The sequence below is a fragment of the Trachurus japonicus genome, chromosome 15 (assembly GCF_045865225.1).
Source record: "Trachurus japonicus isolate A0001 chromosome 15, Traja_1.0".
NCBI lineage: Eukaryota > Metazoa > Chordata > Actinopteri > Carangiformes > Carangidae > Trachurus > Trachurus japonicus.
Genome location: NC_140921.1, coordinates 15,890,563 through 15,905,719, shown reverse-complemented (window position 1 = coordinate 15,905,719; position 15,157 = coordinate 15,890,563). Strand labels below are relative to the sequence as shown.

The 15,157-nt window shown below is 42.7% G+C and overlaps 1 protein-coding gene across 2 annotated transcripts in view; it reads right to left on the bottom strand.

Annotated features, from left to right (window-relative positions):
- lrmda (leucine rich melanocyte differentiation associated) overlaps positions 1-15,157 on the bottom strand; it is a 194,316-nt gene that overhangs the window by 26,133 nt on the left and 153,026 nt on the right. The window contains exon 6 of one of the 2 annotated variants that reach the window (XM_085799903.1): positions 14,862-14,933. The exons of the other annotated variant lie outside the window; for it this stretch is intronic. Coding sequence (XP_085656029.1) covers positions 14,862-14,933 — 72 coding nt within the window. The remainder of the gene's footprint in view (positions 1-14,861; positions 14,934-15,157) is intronic. 2 annotated transcript variants of the gene reach the window in all.

Genomic DNA, 15,157 nt, shown 5'->3' with positions numbered 1-15,157 from the left:
CCTGGGCCTCTTCAGGCCTGCTTGGCCCTAAAAAGCCCCTTCTAATCCTGCTGCTTGCCCACAATTAATCTTCCTAGTTGCCACATTATTAACAGCACCACCCACAGACCATGTTGGGAGGGTGTTGGAGAAGAAGGAGGAGAGGGAGGAGTGGATGCGGTTGCTTCATACAGGATTGCGTTGCTTCACCCTGCTTTTGGTCCTATGGGACATCATTCACTTTGCTTTCAGTATCACCACCCACTCAGTAACCATGAAATGCACGATACCAATGCTTCACCTCCTCAGCATCATGTCTGCTGATCAAATACCAAAGCCGTTCGCCATCTGTGGTTGTCACTTTGTGTCCTACCCAGCATAACCATTATACTCCACCCACAGCACATCAATCAGTTGGCTGCCCCATGTAGTGATCCTCCCTTTCCCCTCATAGACCTTCCTCCCTACCCCTCCACATCTGCACTCTTTCACTTCAGTCAATGACCCGTCCAGAGGAAGAGAAAGCAGCCAAAGCTGAAGATGACAAAACATGTGGAACAAATGACGGATCATCAACAATGAAACAATCAAAATGCAGAAGGCAGCAGCAGCAGCAAGACCAGGATCAGTGCTTAAAGACAGTTGTATAACTACAGTACAGGCAACACTTTGTTGGGGATGTTGAACAGGAACGAGACACTACATGGATACTCCAATGATACAAGTAAAACAATGTCCTCTAATGAACGTATTGCAGAAGAAGCTTTATATGTGCGCAAAGCTTGATCATACAAATTTCAAGCAGTCGGAAACAATAAAAACCAAAACTAGTGATTGTCTCACAATGTCCTCACACATCTTATCCCTTTCATATTTTCCAAAACAAGCACTTCATCCACGCTCCTACTCCCTTTATGCCCCCTTCTCTGTATTCCTCCTTTCTCTCTGTGTCCCTTTCTTGTTTTCTCTAGTTGTACCTACACTGAACAGAGGGAGGTGCTGCTGTGTCGTCTATTTAAGATGCTCCTGGACCCCCTGTTTCCTCCCTCTCTCCCTCTCTCTCTGTCTCAGTCTCTCTGCTGTCCAGATTAGTCTGCTCATCAAGCTGAGCATTGTTTTAATTTGCTGGGCCTGGGGCATATGCTGAGTGTTCACATCATTATTGTCTCTGTGCAATGTGAGTTATCACCACAGCTTATGATAATGCGGCACAAATTTACAGGCTGGGGAGCACTGTGGATTCTGTGATAATACAGGGTGGACAGAGGAGAGTGGAAAGAGGGAAAGAGCGAAATGAAGAAAGTGTGTGTGTGTCTGTGAGAGAATGAGAGAGAGAGAGACACACACACACACAGAAAAATGGGTGGTGGCAGGGAGAGGAAGCTCTGTTGGATGTCATTATGAAAGATGATTCCCGTACAGGATAATACATCACACCAGTGCTGTCTGTCTACCCCTTTTCTGTGTTGTTATGCGAATAAATGCTGATAAACCCAGAGGCAATAGTGATTATTACTTCCAACATATCACCATGAGAGTGGGGAACAGGAGGGGAGAGACGGGAGGGATGGAGAGACTGGAAAAGCAAAACACAAAGAGAGCCACATGGAGCACATAAACACCTCCACAGCGAGGTTCACGAGAACGTGAGACACCAGAAAGTGAGTCAGGGAAGGTTGACACATATCTAGGTGTTTTTCAGATGCAACTGCAACAAAGTTTACAAAGTTTTGCAAGTTTGGCTGTGGCTTGATGGGCGTTATATTACAGTACATTACGCTGACTGATCTAGAAAGATTTCACTATGTGATTATGATGTTCGCTGCCAAAATATATAAACTATTTTGGACCATGTTACATACACTGCAGCCCGAGCCTGAGGTCTCACCCTTACCAGCTCATCCTGACACAGCTGGTTCCTGCCTCGCCTCACCTCACCTCCCTCCTTAAGACTGACCAGCAATACAATCTAATTACAGCCGCGCTACAGAGGGAGACCAGTGTAAACACCAGCCCTTTTTATCTCCTTATACATCTGGACAAGTAGACAAAGTGCTAAAAGGAAATAAATGTGGCCTGACAGCCACATCAAAGAGTTCAGCCAGAGGCTTACTGCTACTTAGGGCACAGGAATGTTGTTGCTAAGCATCAGCCCGCAACCTATCAGGGTGCAAAGAGGGTCCTGTCCTGCCTTAGAGAGGGAAGAGGGGAAAAGAGAGAAACGGAGGAAGAGAGAGGGAGGAAGGGCGAGTAGAAGGGGGGTGGGGGGCTGACATTGAGGGGAAGCTAGGGACTCAAGGAGATTTTTGTAGCTTAAAGCAATTGTTGGAAGAAACAAGCCTTCTGTTTTGTTTTCTCTTGACACCATTTCTGCTTTTTGTGCTTGCAAAAGACATGTATAAAAATGTCTTTTGATATGTTTTCTCTTTGGGTCTATATCAAAATATTTCTTTTGTGTCTGTGCATGGAACTTTTTTCACGTCTTGTCTCTGTAAACTGGTGCTGCTTTCTGATCATGTTAGAGATCAGAGGAGACACAAGTTGTGAACTTATTTGAGTCAACATTTAATGCTGGCATGACACGTTTATCTCTTCACTAGATAGAATTTTTTATGATTCATGTCTCGTACTTCTGAAGTTAGGGGTTACGAACAATACAACACTTTCACAAAAAAACAATGAAAAACAAATAAGCAGTACCAGCTTGCAGCGTCTTACAGCATGTAATGGCAATGATGAAATGAGAACCGCTCTAATTCATTACTAGAGATTGAATCCAGTCCTGATTTGTATGCACACTACTTTTGTGCATAATTCAGAGCATTTTCAAACAGAATCCTAATATTTTTTGAATTACTGTACAAAATACCACATTTCTATATTATCATATAGCCATAAAAAGTCAGAATGGTTGAGGCAGATTTTGCCAACAACAATCACAAGTGGCATGGTAAAAGTAAAAGTAAAACTATACAGTTGTAAATTAATTCAAGTAATTTCTCTTTTTGCATCTGACCTTAATGACTGGTTTAAGGGAGCAGGAAAAAGATTACAATGTGTTAGAAATTGTGGTTGTGTGCATGAAACATATCAATTCTATTTTCTTAGGTAATGGCAAGAGGAAGAGCGTTTGATGTAATGGTGCCTGCACTTGTGGGTAGTACAGCAGTCTTTTGCTCAGCAGGAAGACTGCTGAGCGTGTGTTTAATGATTTACCAGTTCTACTCCAATGAACTTGCTCTGAGTAAATGTATCATATGATCACTGATCACAAGAGCAACCGTTGTGAGGTTTCGCTCGGGGCACGAGGCACACGGAGCGAACCAGCAACAGTGAACACCGCCGTTTTGTGTACAGCTAAGCGTCAGACAGGCAAAGGTTGAGTGCTTGCTGGACGTTAATCATCCATAGCGATGACTCATAGATGGTAATAAGGCTGTGTTTGTTTTTAGGTTGAAATCTTAAAAACCCATTCGACCTTTTCTTTGAGTGTCTTGCAGAATAAGTGTAGGTGATTTAAAGCCTACATTACAGGTATGCACTACAATTAGCTTGAGGCTATTTCTTATTTTTGTCTAGTATGACCTTTCCATGAGTACTCATTCTAAAACTATAAAGTTACAAAGGCAAAAAAGAACTAAAAAAATCACTGAATGTGGTATATCTTAGTTAAAACAATGATTAAATATCTTATTTAAAGTTTTACACAAAACTTAACTGATTGTTTTATATATTTTCACAAGTGCACAAATTCTCTTATCTTTAATACAGGAGAGAGAAAAAAAAGGAAGATGTAAATGTTCTGATCTACCTGTGACAAAAATATTTTTTTTTATGTTTTGCCTTATTTAACTGGTGTGAAATGAAATATTTTCATCTTTCCTTGTTTAAGCCAAGCCACACAAACACACAGGCATACACAAAACCACAGCTACTCAGGAGTGTGACATATCATGAGGTTTTCTGTTCCGATTAAGGGCTGTAGCTAACGTCAGGGCTGTTTTCTAGAGTGTAGGATGTTTAATAATTGAAGACTCTGGGAGCGGGCCTGTCACACCGGCTTGTCTAGAATGTTTCCTATGCAATTAGACGCCGAGAGACATTTGAAGAGGACCCACAAAAAGAGCCACAAAAAGTGACATGTGAACTTAAAGGAAATTAGCTCTTCACACGAGTGAAATGTGAAGGTTACTTAGCAATGCTTAACTCAGACTGCGGCTGTGTGAAGTGTGTGTTTGACTCAGCCTCGCTATGAAGACTGCGATTTTCTTTACTTTGAGCCAGCTTCAGTCAGTAAGATCACAGAGGGAATGAAAACTAATTTTGACTCAAGGCATACGGGAAGAAAAAAGAGGAAAAAAAAAACTGAGATGTGTCGAAATAATGAGATCTCTTGATGTTTTCTGGGAAGATATGGGATGATGCAGACAGATGCACAACTCACATCTTCACCCAAGGACACAGACACACGCACAAACACACACACACACACACACACACACACACACACACACACACACACACACACACACACACAAACACGGATCATTTAACCACAACTTCAAAACACACAAATTTGCATGTGTGCATGTACTCACATTAAAAAGTGCACAGATATCCCCTCATATTATTTGAATGCATGAAACGCTTATGCACATGTACTTACATGCTCACTTACATTCACACACAAACACAAACTGATTAGTTGATTAGTACAGATGCAGACTTGCATGATGTAAATACAGCACAAACTTAGTGATCTAAATTTAACAACTGGCCTCAACTAAATGCAAAAATAATTAAGGGCTATAAGATTAAAATAATAATCCTGTTTAACTGTTTATTAATTTGAATAATGTATTATATGTATATTTTCTGAGCTGGTATTTAAACATATTTAAAGACAAATAAACAGCACTAAAAACAAACACAATTATGATAATTAGATTACTGAAAATTATATTCCTCTTTATTTATCCATTTGAAAATATTACATGACAACCAGTGAACACAGATGATTAATACGCTCCCTATCCATCGCTGCTCGCCTCCAATCCCTGACAGCCTTTCGCAAGAAATTCTCTCCCATCCTCTGAGTTCCACGTCGCAATGATAACACTGTCATCTTCCACACCTATCATAAGTCACAGGCAAACGACCCAGATCCTCCGTCGCGAGACAGAACCCTCTGCGGGCCTGTAAGCTGTATCATTACACCATGTCATCTTTATGGCACGGAGCAAAGCCCGGCTCTCTAATTACACTCTGCCTACTTCATTTACTCAGACAGGGACAGAGCAGCAGGCAAACAATGCATTAAAAATTGAGTGCTCTCCCCTGCTCTATGGATGCCCGTGTTGTTCTGCTGGTGGCCGACGTTGTCCCCTGGTTGTTGCTGTTGTTGTTGTAGTTGTTCCTCTAAAAGCTGTGGAGGACAGATAGCAGAGGCCCCACGCCATGCCGTGCCTCCCTCTCCTCCCCTCCTTGACTCTCCCACCTCCTCTCTTCTTCAACCCTTCCCTCAGAAGGACTTATGAAGGTGAATGGCTGTGTGACAGGCCAGGAATAAAAAAGACAAACCAGGGATAAAAATTAAATAAAAAGTAGCTGTCTTAAACAGTAATTGCACTTCTTTGCTGAGCATGCTTTCAGATATATAAACCTGATTTACTGTCGGCGTTGCTGCCACAAATCAGAGGGCCCTCTGAGAAACACTCGTGCTATGAAATTGTTTAATCTCATCAAGTTCTGCTTTCACAGCAGGCCATAAATCACATGGTCTTTGTTATCATAGACCTCCATGAGCGCCTCTGAGGCAGGCAATGGATCGTGGGTATATATAATCTTGACTGCGCAAACAGCAGGGTCTGAGCAGCCCAAAATACTTTCATATTAGCCGCGGTGCAGCTGGCGGAACACAAGCGCCCTGATGGATATCTCATTTCCTGCGCTCTGCATCTATTTCGAGCAAATTATTACTGCATAAATTTCTTGTCAACAGAAACGGCCAATTAATTAAGTTAAAAATGCTCTCGTGATCACATTTACACACCAAACAGGAGAGCCGGGGCAATTTTCCACTAAGTGAATTTACCGCAGGGGTCACTGTAATGAATGATTTTAAACTTTGTCATAAAGTCGCAGACAGGCCAATATCTACACGGGAGCTGCATATTTGCATAAAGTATATTTATGTGAAAATGCTAGAGGACGACAGCCGGGGTAAGGAAATAAAGTTTACAACTACAAAACAAAATGTCCGCCAACCTCTGCCTCTCTAGTATTTCATCAGAGACGTGCGCAACGGATTGGATGGAGATCATAGGAGCACCTTTGCCATTTAAGATACAAAATATACACATTTAAGTGAGCTCACAATCTGAATGAATTATTCATAATGTATGAGGCTGGGTGTTTGTGGGGGTAGGGGGCTGGCGGTTGTTTATTCAGCTTGGGCCGTTTATCAGACGGTGAGGATCCCACGGCCGGGATGAGCTTGGAGATTTATCTGTGTTTGGGCTCCAAAGCAGATAAATCAAGGGGTGTAATCATGCTCTGAGTGGCCCAGCTATGACCCCGCAGTGAACTAATGACACTGGGATATCTAAGCCCCTTTTCCTGTTCCTGGGTTAGGCCCTTAGGTTAGTCTCCTGTCAGACGAGAAGCTAAAGAAAGACACGGCTGCAAAGAGAAACCAGGAGGAAACTTAAGGTCTTTCATGTCCCTTTGTCCTGTTTACACAACACCACCAAACAGCACTGTTCCCCCACTACTAAAAATAACAGTGTTGAAACAAAGCGAAGAGCAGAAGGCTACTGTATAACAACGTTTCTTCAAACAATAGCAATGAGTATCGATTGCGAGCATACACATAGCAAGTTCACAAGCCGCTCTTTACAACAGTCGGTGTAAAAGATACTGCTGTTTGGCCGAGGACGTCTCCCGTTCTCGTTCCCTCCCAGAGCAAAGGCTTTCTCCTGGACTGAGCCTGCTCTGATTTATCATGTCTTCTGCTAGCAGGCTGTCCGCTGATTAAGCCAGTGGAACTTTGTTTCACTCTCCTCTCTCTTTAATCTGTCTCTCAGCGAGATAAATTAGCCAGTGCCATGCCAGCTCCTTCTCTCTTTACCTCCCTCCCTCCGTCTCTTCCTCTCTCCCTCTCTCTCTCTGCTTTTCTCTCTGTTTATCTTCTCTGTCTGTCACACATTGAGAAGAGAGCAGACACATCTGCTCCCTACGCTGCTGCAGGAGATAGGGCTGGGCTACATCCCTGGTCAGATTTAGCTAAGAGTGTCTGTGACTGAGAATGAGAGAATGAGTGTGTTTTTCCTCTCTCTTTCTCTCCTTGACAACATTCTGTCAAACACGCTCCCTCTCCTTGGCTGGGCTTATGCTCTTTGTTGTTAGCTAATAAATCAGAGAGTATTTATGATCTGCAATCCCTATTCTTAGTCTTTTAATGGCGACACGTTTGTGGGTGAATTAAAGCTGGGTTTTATTCACTAGGCTGCGGGCCAGAGTGAGGCCTGGGTGCCTCTGCCTGTGAATGTTTTCCCTTCTCCACTCTTGCCCGGTGGTAAATCACACTCATTGTCAGGCAGTGCTAAGTTAGTGTGCGTCATTGGGGAGAGCAGGAAGCACTGGGCATAATTCTGTCCATCAGTTTAATTTATTGTATCTGTAGCTTTGTAATCTCCGCCCCATAAATTACAGGAGCTGACAGACAAGAATTTGGTTTTAAAGGCGGTGTTCATCAGGATTTTGGCCAGCTATGGACCTTATTTCTCTCTCAGCTCTTTACTCTCAGAACCAGCCATGAAAGAGAAATTAAAACCTCTCGGTCTGATGGTTAGGGGACTGTGTATGTAGAATGCAGACATAATCTTTTTGTCAGGTAATCATTTACATGAAAATTTATTGGGTGTGCTTGTTAGAAATATGAAAAAGTGATGAAAAAAAGAAGAAAGACAGACAATACGAGAATGAGAGAGAGAAGAGGGTGTTCGAGGACATGACCTTGCTCAGAGGTTTTATTTCAGGTGAAATATAAGGCCAAATACAAGGGCACTGCAGCAGCATCTGCTTTGCAGATAGTGCACTTGGCTCCCCTTCAATGCCAGTGAATATAAATCAGATGAGGCATCTCAATGCTAGGCCTGACTACTAGAGGCCAACAAATCTTTAACATGAGATTAAGGCCTCAGTGGACTCATCTATCTTTGGGTGATGGGGTAAAATATCAGAGCTCTCTATGGGCAATATGGTATCACTGAGTCAGGACTGTGATGTACTGGAATTGTAAAGCATGGCACATGTAATGGTCTAACGATTAATTATTCACATACACTATGAATTACTGTGAAATAATTATGGATAGTTACAGAAAAAGACACAAAATCAAATAATATTGGCTTATTATTCTGGGAACACAACTGGAACTGGAAAAAGTATAATAACATAAGGTAAACATGGTAATATATATAAAGTTTCTTCAAAAAAGATGGGAAGAAATGATCTAGAAAAATAATTACCCTCTTCTATTTCCTGTAGTGAGCAAACAAGACAAAGAACTGAACTCATAAGACATGTGTTACGGTTATTTTCATTTAATTGTAGTAAATGTAAATGGTGTCAGCTGCTATGTGTTGACAACAAAGAACGCAGACCAAAGCAAAGCTGCCAATTACCCTATAAAACATGCATATCTTCCAAAGCATGGGTCTCCTTTGTGGGTTTAACCTACCAAAGGCAACGGGCGGTTTACAAGATGCTCGCTCAGTGGATACAATTGTGCTTAGCATAAAAGGGAACACAGTCTGTGAAGACCTAACAATGAACCATATCTCCCTGTAGCCTTTTCAACGCGCCGCATTTACATATCAAGCCACTAGCCTGATATGTAAACACATTCCATCAGATGCCGCCATCGCAGCCAATGAGAGCCATTTCATCCCTCCTATAGCTCACACACTGTGTAGCATTAGACAAAGGAAAAGAGGCCTGAAAGAGACGTCTCATGTCATCACCCAAGAGAGATAATGGAATTGTTATACATCCTTTATCACAGACACTCTCACGGCATCTTGCTCTCTTTTTCACTCATTCTTTGTCTCAGTACTCTTAAAGTCTCTCTATCGCTCTCCCCTGCTCACAGATTTGCTCACACACACACACGGAGCACACGAGTAAAAATTCCAGCACACTTCAGTGCGATAGCTCCTCTTCTCTTTCAGGGTTTCATCTCAATAGCTTTTTATCTGAGCACTTCAATTTGCAAGCCTAGCTGGAAGGCAGCTCCTCCTGATATGTTAATTGCAGGGTACTTAAGCGCTAAAAGATTAACATAAAACCCTTTGGAAACAAGCTAATAGTTTATGATAATTCGTGTATGGCCTTTGTCTGTCTATCATTACATTGCCTCTAGCGGTAATTTTATCAAGGGGCTGTAAAATATCATTTAAACAAGTTCACTTTCAGATAATTAATAGTAGAAACTGTATTATTCAATTGAGCCACACTGGCACCATTAACAATATGGCAACTAAGCTATAATTAAAGTATTTTATTTTATTAACCTATTCATAACGTTGTGCAAATGATGACACAGACACACAGAAAGGCTTTTTTTCCCCCTCGCAGAAGCACTGTCACTAGGGCAATTACAGGGACCCAGGGTTGTCTGTTCAGTTAGCGGAGCTGATTGAAGCTTTTCAATTAGCAGGTGGGTGCATGGCTAGCATGTCTGCCACACGGAGAGGCGGCACACATACAGGAGGCTCGCACACCAGCACGAGGAATCTGCTGAGCTGACCGACTGGAATTGTGCACTCTTTGCCAGGATGGAGAGATCTCGATAGAGACAAAGGTTTTAACTCGGATTTGAACCTGCGCTAGGTCAGATGAAAAGAGCATGAGTGAATAATGCTGTGATTTAGGCCCATCGTGGGCCTGCAGTGACAGTGGATATGTTGATTAAGCAATGATATACATATAATAATAAAATCTATCATCTTAACTATAATCATTTTGCCAAGCAGCCGTTAGTTGAGCATTTAAAAAAGTCAAATACCAATCCAGCCGTCACCGGACCCCACCCGTCTGCATTGCTGACATCCATCGGAAATATTTAAGCATGACTCTGTAGGGTGTGTGTAACAGCTGATGTACACATGCTTGTAGAATGCATGTACACTGTACTTGTGTGTGAATGTATGTGTTTGATAGAGACACATTGGCCCCTTCACACACATGCATGAGCTCGAATGAACGCGCACGCACACACACACACACACATACACACCGCACACGTTCTCTTTCAGACACACCATCCCTCTCATGAATAATACAAAAACTCCTTTCACCAAACAGCTCAAATAGCTATTCATTCATCTGCATACCTGGAGCCTTGCAAAATGATTGGCCCGCCATTACCACTGGAAAAAAAAAAGAAGAGGGAAATGTTCCCCAAACAATTTGCTTCAAAATGAGACAGGAATGATTCTGTTCTTTTCAACGCCAGAGACAGGCCCCTGTGCATAATGATGTTAGCGTAATGGGGTGACAGATAGACTGGGAGACCATGACATTAGCATGAGAAACGCACCAGTGAGCAGCCGCTCAACTGTGGTCTCAGAGGGCCCTCAGACATACACTATGAACATCGTTTGTCTCACAGCTCTACGAGCCTGACAAATGAAGACACACCACGTTTTATGCCAAGCAATATACTATTCCACTTTAGCAAACACAGGACTTAATGACAGAGGGAAACCTGTCTCTGCATTATACAAACTCTCTATCTCTTGTCTTATTAGTGAGGGATAACCTCATTCAAGGTTGGATGGAAAGCAGGGACACAGTCTCCGCCTTAAAGAGATTTGATGGAAATACTTGCAATCAAAAGACAGAGAGGTTAACAAAATTAAATAATGAATAGTTATAACCAATTAACTAACAAATCTTTGGACAGAGCCTTTACAATGAGTTACATGCTGAGAGTAAACTGAAACCCCAGCTTTACTCACTACAGATATGACCTACAGTAAAAGCTATTTCAAGGCCTAATAAACTTAAGGCAGGCGTGAAAGTAAGGTAGAGAACACCATGGCAGGACTTTATATCTTTATCAGTGTGACAAATTCACAATCTCATCTCTTTAGAGCTAAAATTACAACTACACATTTGTTTTACTGTGTGTATAAAGACACAGGGAGACATTAGAAGGCCAATCCGCAGTACACACTGTGAAAAACAGACCATGCTACACTCAAATCTAATCTAAGAGACCAATACATGCTAACATGTTTTTTTTTGACATGGCTTTTACCAATATAGCTGTCAGAGTTTGTTAAGGCTAACATTTTTTTTATTTTATCAAAGCGTGGAAGTATCTCAAAGCCAGGAAAATATAATCGTATGTTTATAAGAAGTGATATGCAACATGTCAAAAGCTGGATGCTACAGAAATGAGCCACAGCCTAAAAATGGTTGAGCTCTGACAGCTCTGCCGTCCACAGCATGACACTGTCGAAGGGTGAATGCCTCCTGTAAACATTTATCTTCCCTGTGAGTGTGTGTCTGTGTGCGGTGCGGCCTGGCGACAGGGGCTTCTCTGAGGCTTTATCTGCACCACGACAAGACAACCTGTAATATACGAGCATCTGGAGCTCCTCTTCAAACACAGCGTTATCTCACGCCAAACATTCCCCGAGGCCACGGCAGAGCAAGAGTGGCCCAGACCAGACCAGACAAGACCTCACACTGTCTCACCGTATCCCACCCAACACGTGAGCCGAGTGCCGGGCGCACAAGCTGGGAACAGTCCATCAAAGTGGATGCGTGTGTTTACAGGGAGTGTTCTAAGAGTGCAGCCTCGACAGCTGAGAACAACACTGTGACATTACAGTGACGGAAATCATCTGCTCCGAGTTTTTCTTCTGTCCTGCTAATCGGACTAGAGGTTAATGGTGCTGCACTCAACACAAATGGACACAATCTCTCTTCGTCCACTGACTTAAACATAATTGTTGAGACTGGAACTAAACACCCATCACTCATGTTGCTGTTTGGGGGAATTTATTTTACACCAATCTTAAGATAAATAGCGAAGGCCATTATAGATCTTTCGGAGGGCAACTTGAATGCTATCACTTTCAAAGTGACTGATAGCGCCGTTCATAGGTTGCTAGAAAATCTTTAATACAACTTCATCAAAGCGGTGGGTTGTTAAACAACCAGCTGCAGAACCACAAACTCAAACTGTGTCTTATGTCCTTAAAATATTGTAGACATTAAATGAAGTATGGAGAGTTTTGTTGCCCTGAGCGTTCTTCCTCTCAACAAAACCACTCTGCTGTGGACGAGGAAAGCGTCTGAAGAGAAAGCAGCGCAGTTAGGAAGCTCCATTCTTTTCTCTGTGTTGTGTGCTCTGCTCGGACCGCTGCCTTCAGCCAGCCTATGGGGGGGTGTAGACATGCCCCTCTCTGGGGCCTGTACATACGGCCTGTGCCTCACTTCAAAGAGAGGCCATAAGGGCACTGTACTCCCCCCCAACTCAGATCCATTCAGCTCACAGCTGATTCCTCTCTGTGTGTGTGAATGTTTGTGTGTGTCTCACTTTGACTCTCTGTAGGCCCCTCTAGCTTTCATTTCAGACCAATTTCTATCCTCTTGTTTTATTTTTTTTTCTTTTCTTGAAGATGGATAAAGGCATGGAAGTTGCACACATAAGTTTGAGTGTGGGTGAGTGCGTCTCTTTGATGTCTTGATGATGAAGGGCAACACTGTTATCTCTAAACATGCTGTCACACAAGCCCTCATCAAGATTCATGGCTAAATGCAAAGCATACTGATATTATAGTGAAACAGGAGCGCTAAGCAAAAATCACAACAAAGGGCTGAATGCTGACCTCCACATACCTTGTGACCAATGAGAAACACCAGTGCAAAAAAAGAAAAAAAAGACAAAAAAGAAACACAGGGAGGAAGAAGGAGTGCATGAGAGAGAGGAAGTACATTTGAAAAGGAGAGTGAATACTGGAGAGAGGAGCTGAGCTCAATGGCTGCGGCGCAGGGAGGTCTGGCCTTTACAAATCCCTTCTTTTTTGATCTCTTCATCCAGATGAAAGAACAGCGGCAGGCAGGATTATGTGGGACAATTGCGCTTTCTCCCCAAACCCTGACTTGATCGGCTTTTACGCGAGTCCTAATCATTTTCAATTAAGCACATTTTCTGACATCCTGTAATAGCTACAGTGCTGGTCTTAAACTCTCCAGCCACCCCAGCGCTCCCCCGCCGCCCCCTTTTTGCTAAGCCGCTCATTGCGTGCCTGTAGTAGTGTCTGCTGACAATCTGAATGGGCCTCAACTGCAACTTGTTGTTCAAGTAGCAAATAACCTATTTTCCAGATGCTTGACAAGGATGTTATTTGGTGCTTTGATTGAATGTGATTTTGTGTCAGTGAAGCATTGAATTAGTGTTGTTTGTTTGTGGAAGCCCCTGGGATCCTCCTTAGTGTTCTCAATGTTACTCTTGTGTTTTTCTCTCTTTTATTTTGGAGTGGGGTCCTTTTGGTATGATAATCAATATCTAGTCCTGCTAGTATAAGACACACAAGGAATTATTGTACATCAAGGTCTTTTTAAAAAAATTCACTGGTCCACAAAATGATTAATCTCGACATTCAGCCTGGTAATAGTGCATGACAACATCTTCAAATACAGCCTCTAAAAACATAAACTGTATTTGTAAAGTCACGATGATTTCATCCATGACAGCCTCTGCTCATTCACCAGGTGCTTAATTCCAGTCAAACTTTGGAGCTCTGTGCCTCTTTGGGACTCAAGGGCTCAAGGACTTGACTGAGACAGACAGCACCATTAGCGGGCTCTGGACCAGCCCCAACCCTGACAACCACTCACAGCTGGCAATGGCAGACAGAGGAATGGCTCTCCTTTTCTTCAGTTTAGGCAGAGAGAACTGAAACAAATGTCCATCACTCACTCACTCAGCACCCAGCAGGACGACTGCGCTGTTTCTGAGGATGGACAAGGAAGGGATAGAGAGACAGAGGAAGAATGCTATTCATTCAGAAGTGAAAGGATGATATGAGAAGTTAAGGGACTCAAGAAGGTGATGGCATCGATTCAGATGGAAGATAAAACAAGCAAAGTGAAGTTATAAGCATTCATTTTGTCACTTCTCTGGTGTGAACTCACTACATTCGGTTACCCTGCACCATGGAACTTAGGTTCGGCTAATGATTTTAGATAGATCTTTCTCTCACACACATCCTGTTGTTTTATTATATTAGCATTGGCCCATCATTATCCATTTCCTTGCCCTTTACCCAACACAACTGAATTCCTATCCCCTGACCCTAAAGCCAAATCTTGACCCCCAAACATCCCTTTTAACTAGTAGGGTCCACAACTTTGGTCCCCACAAGTAGCTATAGTGGGCTCTCAGTTTTCAAACCCCAAGAATATAAGAAAACCCAGTCCACACACACACGCACACACACATGCGCAGATCTAGCATACTTTTGAGTCATGTCTACCTGCCAGTGGCTGTCTGTCATTATCAGCTTTGATAATGTCTAACAGTGTCTTCAATAGAGAACCCTACCAGGATGAGTTTGTTTCCCCAGCTCTCTGCAGCTCATTGGCTGGGCCCTGCACTTCTAATCACCTTTCATTACAGCCTTCTGATCCCCAGCTCTCCTTTGTACACCGCACTTCATCGTCTTTATTTTCCACTCTAATTGCATGTGAAAGATGCCCCCTTTGATTCTGCCTGCATGCCAAAGTGCTATCAGGGAGAGAGTGTCGAAAAGTGTCATGCGTGTCTGTCTACTTGGAGGATGAGGGAGCCGCATATTCACCTGCTGAGGACAAACCCGTTTCTCCCCAAGATATGACGCATCTATCAGCAGCTCAGAGGATATCAGTGCTGTCTGTCAACATAATAGCAAAGGGTAGGGGGTAACAGGATTGGAGAGGGGAGGGGTGAAAGGAGAAAAACATGAAGACAGGTTCTTTGAATTGCACACTTATAGCATAGCACTTAGATGTGTGCATGTTTTAATTTCTGAGCAATGTGACCATGATGCACCAGCCATATCAAATGCAGCTTGTTTTTTTTTTTTTTACCCGTTCTCCTTTGATTCTTATTAAAATC